This window comes from Equus caballus, chromosome 1 (assembly GCF_041296265.1).
Source record: "Equus caballus isolate H_3958 breed thoroughbred chromosome 1, TB-T2T, whole genome shotgun sequence".
Classification (NCBI taxonomy): domain Eukaryota; kingdom Metazoa; phylum Chordata; class Mammalia; order Perissodactyla; family Equidae; genus Equus; species Equus caballus.
This window is the reverse complement of record NC_091684.1, coordinates 62430586-62443729: the sequence shown is the minus strand read 5'-3', so window position 1 is coordinate 62443729 and position 13144 is coordinate 62430586. Positions and strand designations below refer to the sequence as shown.

The 13144-nt window shown below is 53.9% G+C and overlaps 1 protein-coding gene across 50 annotated transcripts in view; it reads left to right on the top strand.

The window, feature by feature from the left end:
• Nucleotides 1–1657: 1657 nt before the first annotated feature.
• Nucleotides 1658–13144, top strand: part of CAMK2G (calcium/calmodulin dependent protein kinase II gamma) — a 55358-nt gene continuing 43871 nt past the window's right edge. For 27 of the 50 annotated variants that reach the window (XR_011437541.1, XR_011437528.1, XR_011437534.1 and 24 more), the window contains exons 1-2: nucleotides 1716–1908; nucleotides 3309–3403. Coding sequence is in view for 43 of the 50 variants with exons in the window: in XM_070263516.1 (XP_070119617.1) it covers nucleotides 1844–1908; nucleotides 3309–3403 (160 nt within the window). In the remaining 7 variants the exon portion in view is untranslated. Of the gene's footprint in view, nucleotides 1909–3308; nucleotides 3404–13144 lie in introns of all 50 variants that reach the window. The other 23 variants (XM_070263467.1, XM_070263649.1, XM_070263509.1 and 20 more) reach the window with 14 other exon arrangements.

The following is a 13144-nucleotide window of genomic DNA, read 5'->3' as shown; positions in this document are numbered from 1 at the left end:
CTCACCCCAGTGCTTCAAGACAGGAAGTGGCCTTACTCCTCAGTGCCTTACTTCCTGTTGCCCTGGGGAGGGGTGGGGCATAATGTTCTGTCACCTCAACCCTTTCCTTCAGCCCTCTCTGCCCTCCTCCCAGGCAACCTGTTAGTGCTTTTCCTCTCCTGTTTCCCTAATTGTCCCCATAGGTCTGGTTTTCAGACTAGCTCCCAGGGCAGTTGGGTAAGGAAAGATGGGAGCCCTCCCTGGAAGCTTTGCTCTTACCCACCCACTCAGGGAGGCGGCCTGGGAGGCTGGGACACCTCTCAGCCTCTCAGCTGCATTCTCCCAGTGCCCAAGAGTCAGCCTACTGACAATAGAGGCCAGATTCCCAGTGGGCGTCCTGCTGTAATCAAGACTGAACTGCAGCAGTTGGCTGAGATCCGCCCTGCCCAGTTGGGGCTGGCCCTTGACTTGGGGTACAGCTACCTGGGAAGGTCAGGAACCTGCCCAGCCTGTTTCTCCTCCAAGACAGTTATGTGGCTGGGTCCTACCATCCTCTGACAGTGGGAAGAGAAGATGGGATGGTACCTCCCTCTGCCAGGGCCCTAAGGAGTCCCTTCATTCCACAAATATTTAATGAGGGTCTGGGGCTGAGAATACAATGGTGAACAAAGGAGGCAGAGATCCTGCCCTATTGGAGCCTACAATTTAGTGGGAAGGCAAATGTTAAATAATAACAGCTAACACTGTTATAATTAGGTGCCAGTACTATTCTAAGTGCTTTATGTGATTTAGCCCATTTAATTCTCACAACCCTATTTTCTTCTGTTTTCAGATAAGGTAACTGAAGAACAGAAAGATTAAGTGATTTGCCCAATGTCACGCAGCTGGTAGTGAGTTGCCTAGAAATCCAAGCCCAGCAGTCCGACCCCAGACTCTTTCCATAATCATGCTCTAGCTCTACTGCCTCTCATACCTGCAAACACACAAAATGTGATGAGTGCCATAAAATAAAAACACAGGGTGCCCTGCAAGAAAATGGGGTTATTTTCTCCTTCCTTCTGCTTGCTCTTCTAGTCCACACAGCACAAAACCTTTGCTAATTATTCCCAATTCATTCCTTTCATTATTGGTCTGAAAGAGAATGTTCTCTCATCTCTAAGCTTGGAGTGCAGCAAGGCAGAGTTCCACCTGCATACTTGGCCCTGGCCTGGTCTACCTGAACAACTCGTGCCTGAAGGGTTTTATCTAATAATGGCCCTGATGCTTACACGAGTCTAGACTGTCAGCTTCCCGAAGGAAGGCTGCTGAGAGCTGGCTTTGCACAGGCTGGGGGCAGAATGTGCAGTCTGACACGGGCTTTTTGACCTTGGCGTTCTCTCCACAATGTGTGAGCTGGGCTGGGTGCTTAGGACCCGTGTGTGGGGCCCGCCAAAGAACTCGGTGGTTCAGACCCCTACACGATCGCAACGCACACACACTCGCACGCACATCCCCAGCCCTTGCAGGGTCCCTCCCTGGACGAGCCCACAGGTCGCGAACCTTTCACCTCCCTCTGGGTGGCCCGGGGCTAGGACGCCCTCCTCTCAGCTCCCCTGCGCGTGCTGCCCAACCCGGGCCGCTCCCGGGGCGGGGCGGGGCCGGCGGCATAAGGCCCCTCCCCGGGGGCGGTCCGGGGGCCGGGCGGAGGGGGGCCGGCGGGCGGGCGGGCGCGGGGGTGTCCCTCCCTCCCTCGCTCTCTCCGGTAAAGTCTCGCGGTGCTGCCGGGCTCAGCCCCGTCTCCTCCTCTTGCTCCCTCGGCCGGGCGGCGGTGACTGTGCACCGACGTCGGCGCGGGCTGCACCGTCGCGTCCGCCCGCCCGCCAGCATGGCCACCACCGCCACCTGCACCCGCTTCACCGACGACTACCAGCTCTTCGAGGAGCTCGGCAAGTACGGCCAGCCAGCCGCGGCCCCCAACCCTGCCCCCGCCGCCTGGGCGCTATGCGGCTTCTCGCCCCGCCCCCCGGCCCTGCACCGGCCGCTGCAGCGCCCCCTCGGCCCGCCCCACCCCCAGCCTTTCCCGCCCGCCGCCTCCGGGGCCCCCTCGCCCCCAGCTCCCTGTCCCGCAGCCCCCTCCGCGCCCTGCAGCAGCTGCCTGGGCTGCTGCACCGCGCGTTGCCGCGGGGACTGCAACCCACGGACCGGTCCTGGGCACCCTCCAGCCCCGCCCCTCCCACACCCTTCAGGCGCCCCCCATCTCGACCCTGCCTGCTCGCCACCCCCTCCCCACCCTGATCAGGAGCTCACTCAGCACCCTGTCCCATGTCCCACGTGCCTGGCACTCAGGACCCTCCCTGGCCCTGCAGCTCCAAGCCTGCTGCGGTGCCCGGGTGTAGGGGGATGTTTAGTGCCCGGCCCCGCCCCCCCCGCTAGTGCCGCTTCCAGAATCCCAGCCCCGCTGCTGGGCAGTACTGCAGCACCCCCCTGTCCCCTCCCCCCATCCCCGCAGTGGTCCCAGGAGCCGCGCGCCGCAGCCGCAGCATCCCCCTCCCCTCTGCACTGAGCTGGCCGCTGCAGCAACCCCGGCCCCCACCCCCCCTGCCGCCCCGCGGCGCCGAGCAGGGCCACTGCAGCCCCCGCCCTGCCCGCCCCCCCCACCCCAGACGTTTCCAGAGCTGAAGAGTGCGAGCTCTCATTTGCGGGGGGGGGGGGGGGGGGGGGAGGGGGCGCCGGAGGGCGGAAGGTGGAGAAAGATATTATGGGGGGGGGAGCTATTTATGTCTGAGACTCACAACTGCCACAACTGGATCCTCTCTTTCCCTGCTGTCAGTTGAGCTGGGATACAGTGGGAAGAAGCCAGCGTGGGGGATTTGAGCCTCACTTTCCTCACCTTCACTCATGGTTGAGGGAGATTTCTCTCTCAGGCGATTACACCCTCTTTCTAGTCTCTCCTTCCCCTACCTTCAACTATTTCTGCTGAGAGAAGGGCAGGGTCTCTGTTCCCTTCTCCTGATTCCCTTGCCTGGGCCTGCAGGACTGTCCCTGAGATGCAGCAGGTGTGTGTTTTAAGCATTGCCCACCGGCTCCTGATGTATAGCCTGAGGTTGGGGCTGTTGCTTTGCTCAGCGGCTAGATCTGGGGGTGGGAGTGGGGTGGTCCTCCACCCGCATTTGTTCAGTGTCATGCAGTGGCCACCATTCTGCCCCATGTTGGATGGTGATGGTCACTATGCTGGTGCCTGTGTAATTTCGACTAAAGGTCTGTTGATAAGAGCATCGCTGTCCTCAGACCTGAAGCATGTCTGTGTCACTCTGCTCGGTGTCCCAGTTCTTTCCCCCTTCTCCCTCCAGGGGTGCTTTCTCTGTGGTCCGCAGGTGTGTGAAGAAAACCTCCACGCAGGAGTATGCAGCAAAAATCATCAATACCAAGAAGTTGTCTGCCCGAGGTGAGTTCCCCATCTTTGCCTCTCCCTGGGGTGCCTCCAAGGGCTACGGCTTCTTCTGAAGGTGCTCCTAGAGTTGGGGGCTGTGTGTTTCAGCACTTGGAAAAGAGTTGGAATTTCAGGGTAGACTTTGAAGCCAGGCAGGAGTTGCATGGGGACTGGAAGTGCTCAGGTAGAAAAGAATGAAGAAAATGTAAGAGATGTAGGTAGCTTCAGGGAGGAGTAGTCCCTAAAGGCTCAAAGGAGTTTGGTTTTTAGGAAGGGGGAGGATATGGGGAGTGGTGGGTGGCATGGAATGGCTAGGTCTTAATTTGGGTCTTTTGGAGTCTCTGTGTTTGGGGCACTGGTAGCCACTCCTAGGTAGCCTGTCTTAGTCCCTGTGCCCCAGTGCTGACTTAGGATGAAGATAGAGTAAGTGAACAGCTCTGACAAATCTAGCCTCCCCCTGCCCACCAGGCGGCAGAACAGACTCCCAAGGGAAGGAAATCTGTAAACATCAAGGGAGGCTGCTACTGCTGAAGGCTTCTTGGGAACAAATCCTGCCAGATGAACTTGATTGCTTTTTTGATCAAATTACAAACTTGGTGGTACAGCAGCAGATGCAGTCCGTCCTGGGTGGAGGGTGATGCCTCATGATCTGGAAATCTCAGTGGCCTGGTCTGGGTAGGAGCAGCCTTGCCTCAGGGTCTGAGGATTGTGAAGGCCCAGGCCTTGGAGCCTGACTTGCAAGAGCCTCCCAGGTACCTGAGGCGGGGAGCGTAAGGCCCTGCCTTTCACACCTCCAACCTACACTCCCTGTACCTTGTACTGGATGCTTGCCAAACTCACCTCATCTGATAGGTATAGACCCAGCAACGTGTGAAGTGCTCTGTGTATAGGTCTGGTGAGTACGGAGGTATGTGGATAGGTCAGGTCATTGAAGGCTGCAGGGTGCAGCCGGGGGACAAAGGTATGAGACTCAGAGGAAGGAATTAGGGCTGGGCAATAGGATGCCATAAACATATTAAGAGCCAGGACAGATGCCCTGGGGAAGACGTGGGCCATGGCTAGTAATGACCCAGGCATTTCTGGGGTAAGAGATGTAGTAGATGTCTCCAAGCATCAGAGAAGCTATAAAATTCCACAGAGATGACAGTGGGCTTCTGTCATGTTGACGTTATTCTGGGACCTGTTTAGCAGAGCTGAGTCTGCCTCCTGGCTAGGAGGGCTTCTCCCCATCCCCACAAGCACAGTTTGTCTTGCTGTCTCCCTACCAGCCCCCATCTCTTTCTGTTCCTTTACATTGGCTATAAAGTTGACTTATTTGTTTGTTTTTTTTCTCTCTGGGTACCTTGAGTTGGATGCAATTGTTGCCCTAGAGGTAGGTGGACAGCCAGATGCCCTCCTCCCCTAGGGTGGGGGGACAGTGCAGTGGGCTGGGCTCTTTGGCTCTCTGGCCAAAGATGCAGGGTGCAGGCAGGGACGATGGTTTGAGAATGGATGCCTCCCTATGCCCACACAGCATGGCCCTGGGGCTGGTGTCTGGTGTCTCCAGTTAATGATGCAATGCTTCGCTTTCCTCATCTCACCGGTATCCTCTGACCCAGGGGTGAGGGAGGTAGAGACAGCTGGGAGCTGAACTCTGGCATGTGAGGATAGCTGATGTGGTAACTTTGTGGAGCTGCCTGCCTTGGGCTGTCATTTTCCACTCCTTCCCTACTCACCCGAACTTCCTTGATCTGTGTGATTATGTCCCTTTCCCGTCCTCACGTCCTTTCAACCCTGTCCTGTCTTTCCCAACTGAAATCTTTCTTTCTCTGCCCAAGCTGGATGAGATTTGATTTCCGTTTGATTTTCTTTCCCCAAGAAGAAGATTCTTGTGTAAGATCATATGCTTCAGACAGCAACTCCCCCTCTCTCGATATGGTTATGCCAAGTCTGGGGCTCTGTTGTGTAGCTTTTGTGCCAAGTTAACTTTGGAACAGAGGCCTGGTCCTGGCTGATGGGCATAGATGCCAACAAGAAGGGTCAGGAATATGTAAGTGTCAGTACTGTTCAGAGGTGGGAGAGTGAGAGGGTGTTGTCTTGGAGATGGAGGGAGCAAGCCAGAGACTACTGTAGGTGTGGGCGTGGGGGATGTGAGCTCCTGGAGAGGGTTGGGCCAGGGTGCCCACTAGGCTGGCGCCCATGGGGTTGGGGAGTGAAGGCCGTGGCTTCCCTGCAGCCTCTCAGTTTACGCTGTATATTTTATAAAGGTGCAGCAGCTGGGGCTGGGTTTCACTCGTTACTGTCTGTCTGTCTAGGGCTCCGCAGGTGTTGGATTTCTGTGTCTGGGAATGTGGTGGGCTCACCAAGGTCATCCATGAGGGTCTAAAGGAGCTTGGTGTGTTTGCTCTCTCCTTGCCTGTTTTCTTTCTTGTTTATGATTCTCTGTGCTGCAAACCAAAAGGAAAGGAAGAGGGTATTGAGCTGCTTCACCTTGGCATCCATGGTGAGGTGGTCCAGGAGGCATGGGGCGAAATCTCCAGATCTTGTAGGGGGTCAGATCTGGATAGGAATCCTTCCTTTGCTGTGTTGCTTCTTGTCATTGTAGCCTCAGAGGCCCATGGCAGTGGCTGTGTTACAAGGTAGGGACTTAACATGGCTGTGCATAGAGACCGTCTTTGACTGCAGGCCTGTCTACACGAAGTCACTGAAAGTCACGTAACGTCACTCCATTTGCTTTTTGGAACAGCGATAGGTGTGGAGTTGGGGCTCTTAAGGGAGCCCATGGTTCCAAGCTTAGCTCTCAGCTAGGCTGAAGGAGGCATTTAAAAAAGGCTTGGATGCAGGCACTAGTGGGCCAGGTGATGGCAATGATAAGTCGTTATTTTAAGATTTAGGAGCACTCCCCACCCCCCAGGAGCCTGAGCCCTTATGTCTTTTTTTTATTTTTACATCTTCATATTCCCTTCTTATCTTTATTCATATGCATATAGATTTTCACCTCGTGGAGCATAACATTTTATATCTCACTCTCTTGCGTATATCCAAAGCATTTCCCTGTATTGCTACAGTTGAAGGGCAAATGGTCCTTTCTTTCTTCTACGTAATTTAAGATTTATCCTTGGAACAATTAGCATCATAAGAAACCTCTGTATTTGGACCATTTACCTGGATTCCAATTGCTTTTACTACTGTGGATACTTGGCCCTACTTAGAGATGCTACTAGAAACAATATTATGAAATGTGTTACAGCACTTGCTGTATTTATCCATTTATTTAATCTGTATACCTCATGTGAAGAAATTTCTATTGAAGCTAAATACATTTAGGAAAAGCTTTCCTCTTCTTGAGGACCTGGGTGGTAAGGTAGGCACCATATCTGTTTCTTTACTTCTGTGTGGGTAGGGCCTAGCAAAGTGCCTGATACATACCCAGCCTATACATGGTGAATGAATGGATTAAGAGGACTATGTAACTAATCATGGTTGCCTTTTGGCTTTGGCTTTCAGGAAACTCAGAGCCAAGTTGCTGGAACCCTTGTACCTTGGTGCTGGCTTGGGTTCCCCCTTTCTGATCCATGGAGCCAGGGTGTAGGCCTGACACAGCTGTTGGAGAGGACAGATGAGGTTAAAGGGCTGTGCTTGGAGAATAAGGCAGGTGGGAGATGTAGGAAGACAGTGTAGCTTATGATTCTTCCTTCCTTGTCATTAATGGCCTTATAAAGCAATGTTGAGACTTCCTCCAAGCAACGATGTTCAATTTTAGTGTGCGTAGGGATCACCTTGAGTACTGGTTAAAAATGCAGATTCCTGGGCTCTGTCCACAGAGATTCTACCTCAGGAGATCTGGGGTGGGGCCCCAGAATCTACATTTTTAACAAGTGCCCTAGTGACTTTCATGCAGGTGGTCCCTGATCCACGCTTTAAGAAATGCCATTTAAAATCTGCAACAGCAGCGAGAATTACTCTTGCCATGTTCTTTGAGATTTACCAGAGACACCTTGGCTCAGCCTGCTCCAGGGGTATCTCTGCTGGTATGTGGCCATCTGTGCACATGGGCTGTTCTGTGTTTACGGGACTCATTCTGAGCCCCCAGAATGGGATCTCATGTCCATGTCATGTCCATGGTTGTGGCAGGCCGAGTGGCTGGGGTTGTGGCATGTTGGCCACAAGAAGGGCAAAGGCTGTCCCTTTTTGCATCCAGCTGGCCCTGGGTATTGAAATAGGATCCCCCTGGGTGGTGCCAGCTGAAAGGCCCCACCCCCTTAGTGTTGACCTGAGTAGCCCCCATGACATTTGTGTCCCCTGTGGTATCTCCAAGTGAGACTTTCCTGTTAAGGATCTGGGTGAAGTGAGGAGAGGAACAGAGGGGAGGGTGAAGCACCAATGAGGGAGGGAGAGAAGGAAGAGAAATCTAGGCAGTGCTAGAACTCTAGGACTCTTGGACTTGAGGAAGCATTTAAGGAGGTTGTATTCAAAACCATGCTTTCCCCCTGAGGATAAGACAGCCCAATTTCTGTTGACTAGAAATGGGCATCCTGTATATAAGTGACTGAGCTCCTCTGATTCTTCCCTCTAAGTGGATGAGGAAGCAGCCTGGAGGTCATTTCTCTGTGCCAAGGCTTATACTGGGCCGGTTTTGTCATACAGTGAGCTGTGTGACTTAGCTCAGACAGCACTGGCATGTCACCCTGCCCTTCTACCCACCTTCCCAGAGTGCCTTTGGATGCTGGCATCATGGGGTGGGGATGGAGGTTGGAAGGTGGCCCCATCCCATAGGAGAGGCCTCTGCTTTCTTCCTGCTGCTTGCTCTGGTCCCTTGTTAGAAGCTGTGCTCCAAGCTTTGAGTCTGTGCTGAAACCCTAGAGGTGAGTTGCTGACCCCATTCTCTGCTGAGGCTGGAGACAGGGAAGGGGAGGAGTGGGTGTGACAGACTCCTGTCCCCGTCTCTGTGCTTGCTGTTCTCTGGACAGTCATGGCAGGCCGATAAGGGCCTGATCCCATGGGTGCCAAACAGGTGGTGACAGGAAGAGATGGGTACTTTGTACTTCGAGTGCCTCACAGCAGAGGCCCTTTGTCATCTGCCCACAGCCAGACAGCTCTGCCCCAGGGCCACTGGGGAAACCAAGGCACAAAAGTTTGGTTGGTTTATTTTGAGCTGTAGGTAATGCCAATGGTTTTGCCAGCGCTCCAACCCCAGCATCCTCAAGCAGTGTGGTCTTCACTTACCCCTTGGCTCCTTTCTTTAAAACACAAGTTCTGGCTATTTTGTTCCTGTGATGAATCCTGGTATATCACCCCCCACCACCCACCCCGCCTCTCCATCTAGGTTCGGAACTCTAAGTGCAGTGGAGCAAATCCCTCCTTTCTGCTGGCTGAGGCCTCGCTCTCGTCCATGCCCTCCTCTCTGGGTACAGACCTCTCTATGGTGGGAATATTTCCAGCCAGTCCCCCCAGCACCATCTCTAGATGCTGGGCCCTATCAGCAGCAGCAGCAGCTTCCCATCTGCTCCCTTCTTTTCTCCTCCCTTTCTTTCCCCTCCCCCGCTTGCTGCTGCCCTGGGAGGAGCTATTTTTAGGGTCTGCTTCCTGGGATGTTTTACTTGGGGCTGGTTACCATGAAGGAAATGTCACCAAAACAGTGGGTAAAGGCTGCAGGCTCCCTGAGCCCTGCTGGGGGCATGGAGAGCTCAGCGGCTGACCCTGTTCTGGCCCTTGAGACTGTCCAGAGTGTCCAGAAGCAGAGCCTTGCCTTCTTGGGGCTTGCTAGTGACCCCATGGGGATTTTCTCCATCCAGTCTGGTTTGGGAGACTTTTGCTATGGGGCTCCTTTCCCTCCTTAGTTAAGGCTTCTCTTGTCTTAAGAGCCAAAGGCCAAAGTGGGGCTCAAGTCTTTGTGTCACCTGGTTAAAACTGCTCGAGTTAGGACTGAAGAGAAGGGGAGGGCACCAGGTTAAGGGACAGAGCCTTGGGGGTTCATGTAGGCACATTTCAGATCCCGTCCCACTGTATTCACAGCCCTCAGCTAGTCCCCAGGTATATATATATGGGTGTGAAGGAATTAGAAGCCATGGCCCCCACTCTTACATGGTGAATGGACTTTGCTCTTAATTGGAGACTCTTTGCACCTTTAGAGTGAGATTCAAAGAGGAAGGGATGTGGCGTCACAGTGTCAGGGTGAGGTCAAAGGGATTGTGGCTTGGGATCCCCACTGGTCAATGCCCAAGGCCAGGGGCTGTTATAAGCAGCTGGGGAATGTGGATTATGACACCAAATCCCTATGCTGCCCTTGTTTCTAGTCCTCAGAGTGATGCCTCAGGGGCCAGACAGGGGCCTCTACTCCTTGGGAAGGAGGAAGGAGTACTCAGGGCGGGCAGCAAGAGGAGAAGCCCCACATCGAGTGTCTGAAATCAATGGGGCTATACGAAGCTTCTCATGATCCATGTTGGGGCCACAGGCGTAGGCCTTTGAAATACTCAAAAAGTCAAGGATGTCATTGCGATTGGAACTTGGAGAGGGTCTTCATAGTCAGAGTAGGGATCTGTGTCCTTTCTTGCTCACAGAGGGTCGTATATTTAGGTGGCAGCAGGATCTTCTTTGAAGCTAATGCTGGCATTTGTGGTTTTAGAGAAATGTCACTAAATCAGCAGGCATGTCCCTGCAGGGCCATGGAAAATCCGAGGCCAGCCCTCCCTGGCCCCCAATCCTGTGGGGGAAGGAAAGTGCATTTGGAGTAGCCTTGCCTGCTGGGGGCCTAGGGGAGAGGTGGTTCTAGGGCTCTGCCTCCTCTTCGCCACGGGCTGTCTCCTCACTGTCTGCTTCCTCTTTTCTACCTCCCTTGGCACATCTGGTCACTCCTCGCTGCCTTTCCCTTGAAGGATATTTGGCCTTTGTGGTGCCCTGGGCCAAGTCTTGAAGTGCTTGGGCAGAAGGTGGGAGAGGCATGGCCTCCAGGGATCTTTATGTTCCCTGGCCTGGCTCTACCCTGGTGGGCTGTTGGGGAAGGCCTGAAACAGGTTTCTGATAACAGCTGCTTCTGCTTTCTGCTCCTGTTGCTACTCTGCTCTTGAGGGGGAAAACCTTGCAGAAGGCTGTGGTTGGAGCTGGGCTGAAGGCCGGCAGGGGTGGGTCTCTCCATGGTAGTAGCACACAGGCAGGCAGGAAGTGGCCCTGTGCAAAAGCGGGAAGTGGCTGTTGTCAAACAGGAAGGGGGGGCTGGGCCGTGTGAGGGGGTGGGGACAAGCCCATAGAAAAGTGGGTGGGAAGAGGGTCAGCCTTGGAAGATCTGAGCTGTTCCCTAGGAACAGTGAGCTCAGTGGTCACTAGAAGGAGGGATGTCTCAAGGGAGAAGGCCACCTTTGTGACAAGAGTACCGGCTGGTGTGTTATCACCTTGGGTTGCTGAGCCAGGCCCTAGACCTACCACTGTGGACCAAGCCAGTTCAGTGACCTTGCCACTTTTGGGGTTGGGGATGCTGAGTTTAGCCAGCACACCCCTTGCATCTGGGAAAGATGCTCTACAGACCATGCTTGTTGCTGAAACACCGCTGCTGTTGAGGTAGACCGCTCTGCTTTTTCCCAGACATGGAGCAACCCCGGAGGGGACTACAGGACAGGAAGTATGGGGGAAAGGGACAAGAGACAACAGCTGGAGAGGCTGTGCTTGGTGTAAGGAGGCAGGGAGAGTGTGGTGGGCAGAAACCACCTGGCTCATTGAGCAGAGCTTCTGGATGGCAGGGTGTCACAACCGGGCAGGCTGAGGCCAGGGAAGAGGAGGGATCCCACAGACATCAGCACCTGCTGGGCCGTTCTCTCTCTGAGGAGCACCTGTTGCTAACCTTCACTTGCAGGCTATAGACATGGGTGGGCTCTACCAAAATAGGAGGGACACCACTGCCCCCAGGAGGGCTGCTGGGGAGCCGGGTCAGAGGGCTCAGTTGGTGCGTTGTGGACCCTGTGGCTGCCCCTGCTGAGGGAGAGTGGGTCTAACTCTCTCAGTGTCTCTGGTGATAGCCATGGCCACAAGCCCAGCCTGGGAGGCCTCCTCTGTCTTATTACTGCGCCCTTGGAAAGGAGGCTATCCCTGTGTGCCAGGCACTGTGCTGAGCATTTACCCAGTTACCTTATTTAATCCACAGATATCACTGCCTCCGTTTTAGAAGTGAGGAAACTCCCAAGATATGTGCCTGGCTTACCTCACCTCCTTTGGGTCCTAATCAAATGCCACCTCCTCACTGAGGCTTTCCCTGACCGCCCTATTTAAATCTACACTCTCCCCCTCCCCTGCTTTATTTTTCTATATTTTCCACATCATGGCACTTGCCACAACATTGTATCATCCAATTCTTGTCTTTCCCGCCACCTACCCAGACCCACTAGAATGTCAGCTCCCTCAGGGTGGGGCTTGCTGTCTGTTTTGTTCACTGCCGTATCCCCAGCATTTAGAACAGTGCCTGTCACATAGTAGGCCTCAATAAATATTTTTTGGATGAATGAATGAGGCTCAAATGGGTTTAATAACTCACCCAATATGGCAGCACTGGGACTCAATCTAGGGCTGTCTGACTCCAAAACTGATGTGCTAATGGCTGGATTCCATGGCTGAGGATCAGAGTGAGGACCAAGGCACAGCCTCAGGTTCAGAGAAGACATAGGCCTCACCCAGAATGTGGGGCTCTGCTTCTTGGAGTTAGGGTTAAATTAAGTGACTGACAAGGACCCTCTGGACTCTGGGCAGCTCCTTCAAGGAGCCGGGAATGTGAGTCTGTCTCTCTCCTCTTCCCGCTCTGAGTCAGTGGTAAAGCCAGAGCACCCCTATTTTTAATGCTGTTCCTGTTGTAGAACTGTAACCATTAGCCAGTAAGAGACTTAAGGGAGGAGATAAACATTAATCTTCTGGGCCTTCCCCTCAGCTACCACCTCCACATTGCAAGATGCTGTTCTCCTGCACCTGCCTGGGCAGCCAAGCCTGAGAGTTGTGGGTTGAAGGGTAGTGAGGTGAGTGGTCAGAGACGAGGGCCGGTGAGTTTGTACCTTTGGGGCTGGCTAGCTTGGTACCTCCATCCTAAGTCTAGGGGCGGGGGAGAGGAAGGTGGGTATCCCTGACATCTAGCTAGATCTGGAAGAAGCAAGCCCCCCTGCCACCAGTCAGGGCTAGCACTGCTTCCTTCTACCTTCCTTCCTTCTAGCACTTCCTTCCTACTACCCCAACCTCTGAAATTCCCCGGGACTGAGGGATCCCAGGCGATGTGGGAATGTGGTGTTACCTGGGGTTCTCCTGGCTGCATCCTGGTCAGTGGTCATGCTGAACCTGAGGACTGGAAGGAATGCATGACCCAGATCTTTGGGCAGCAGGGATGGATTAACTGGGCAGCAGGAACTAATCTCTGCCTATCCCCACCTCCTCCTTCCACAAAGCAGAGCTGTCGCTAGAGGGAAAGTTTAGGACAAGCTCGGATTGGTTGGTAAAACAATAAATGTGAATTAAATCCCAGTTCTGTCCCTTTCCTGCTGTAGGGCCTTGGGCAAGTTACTTAACTTCTGTGGGCCTCAGTTTCATCATCTGTGAAATGGGGACAGTCATAGCACCTACCTGGTAGGATGGTTGTGAGACTCATAGGAGGCTTTTCAGAGGCTCTCTGCTCTTGAGGTAGAGGTAGGGTGGGCAGGAATCACTTGTCGGATGTGGATGTGAAGTCACCTGCCTTGGTCTGGAGAAGTTGAGGTGAACTGGACTATGCCCCACAAATCCTGGAGTCTTTTTTTTTTGAGGAAGATCAGC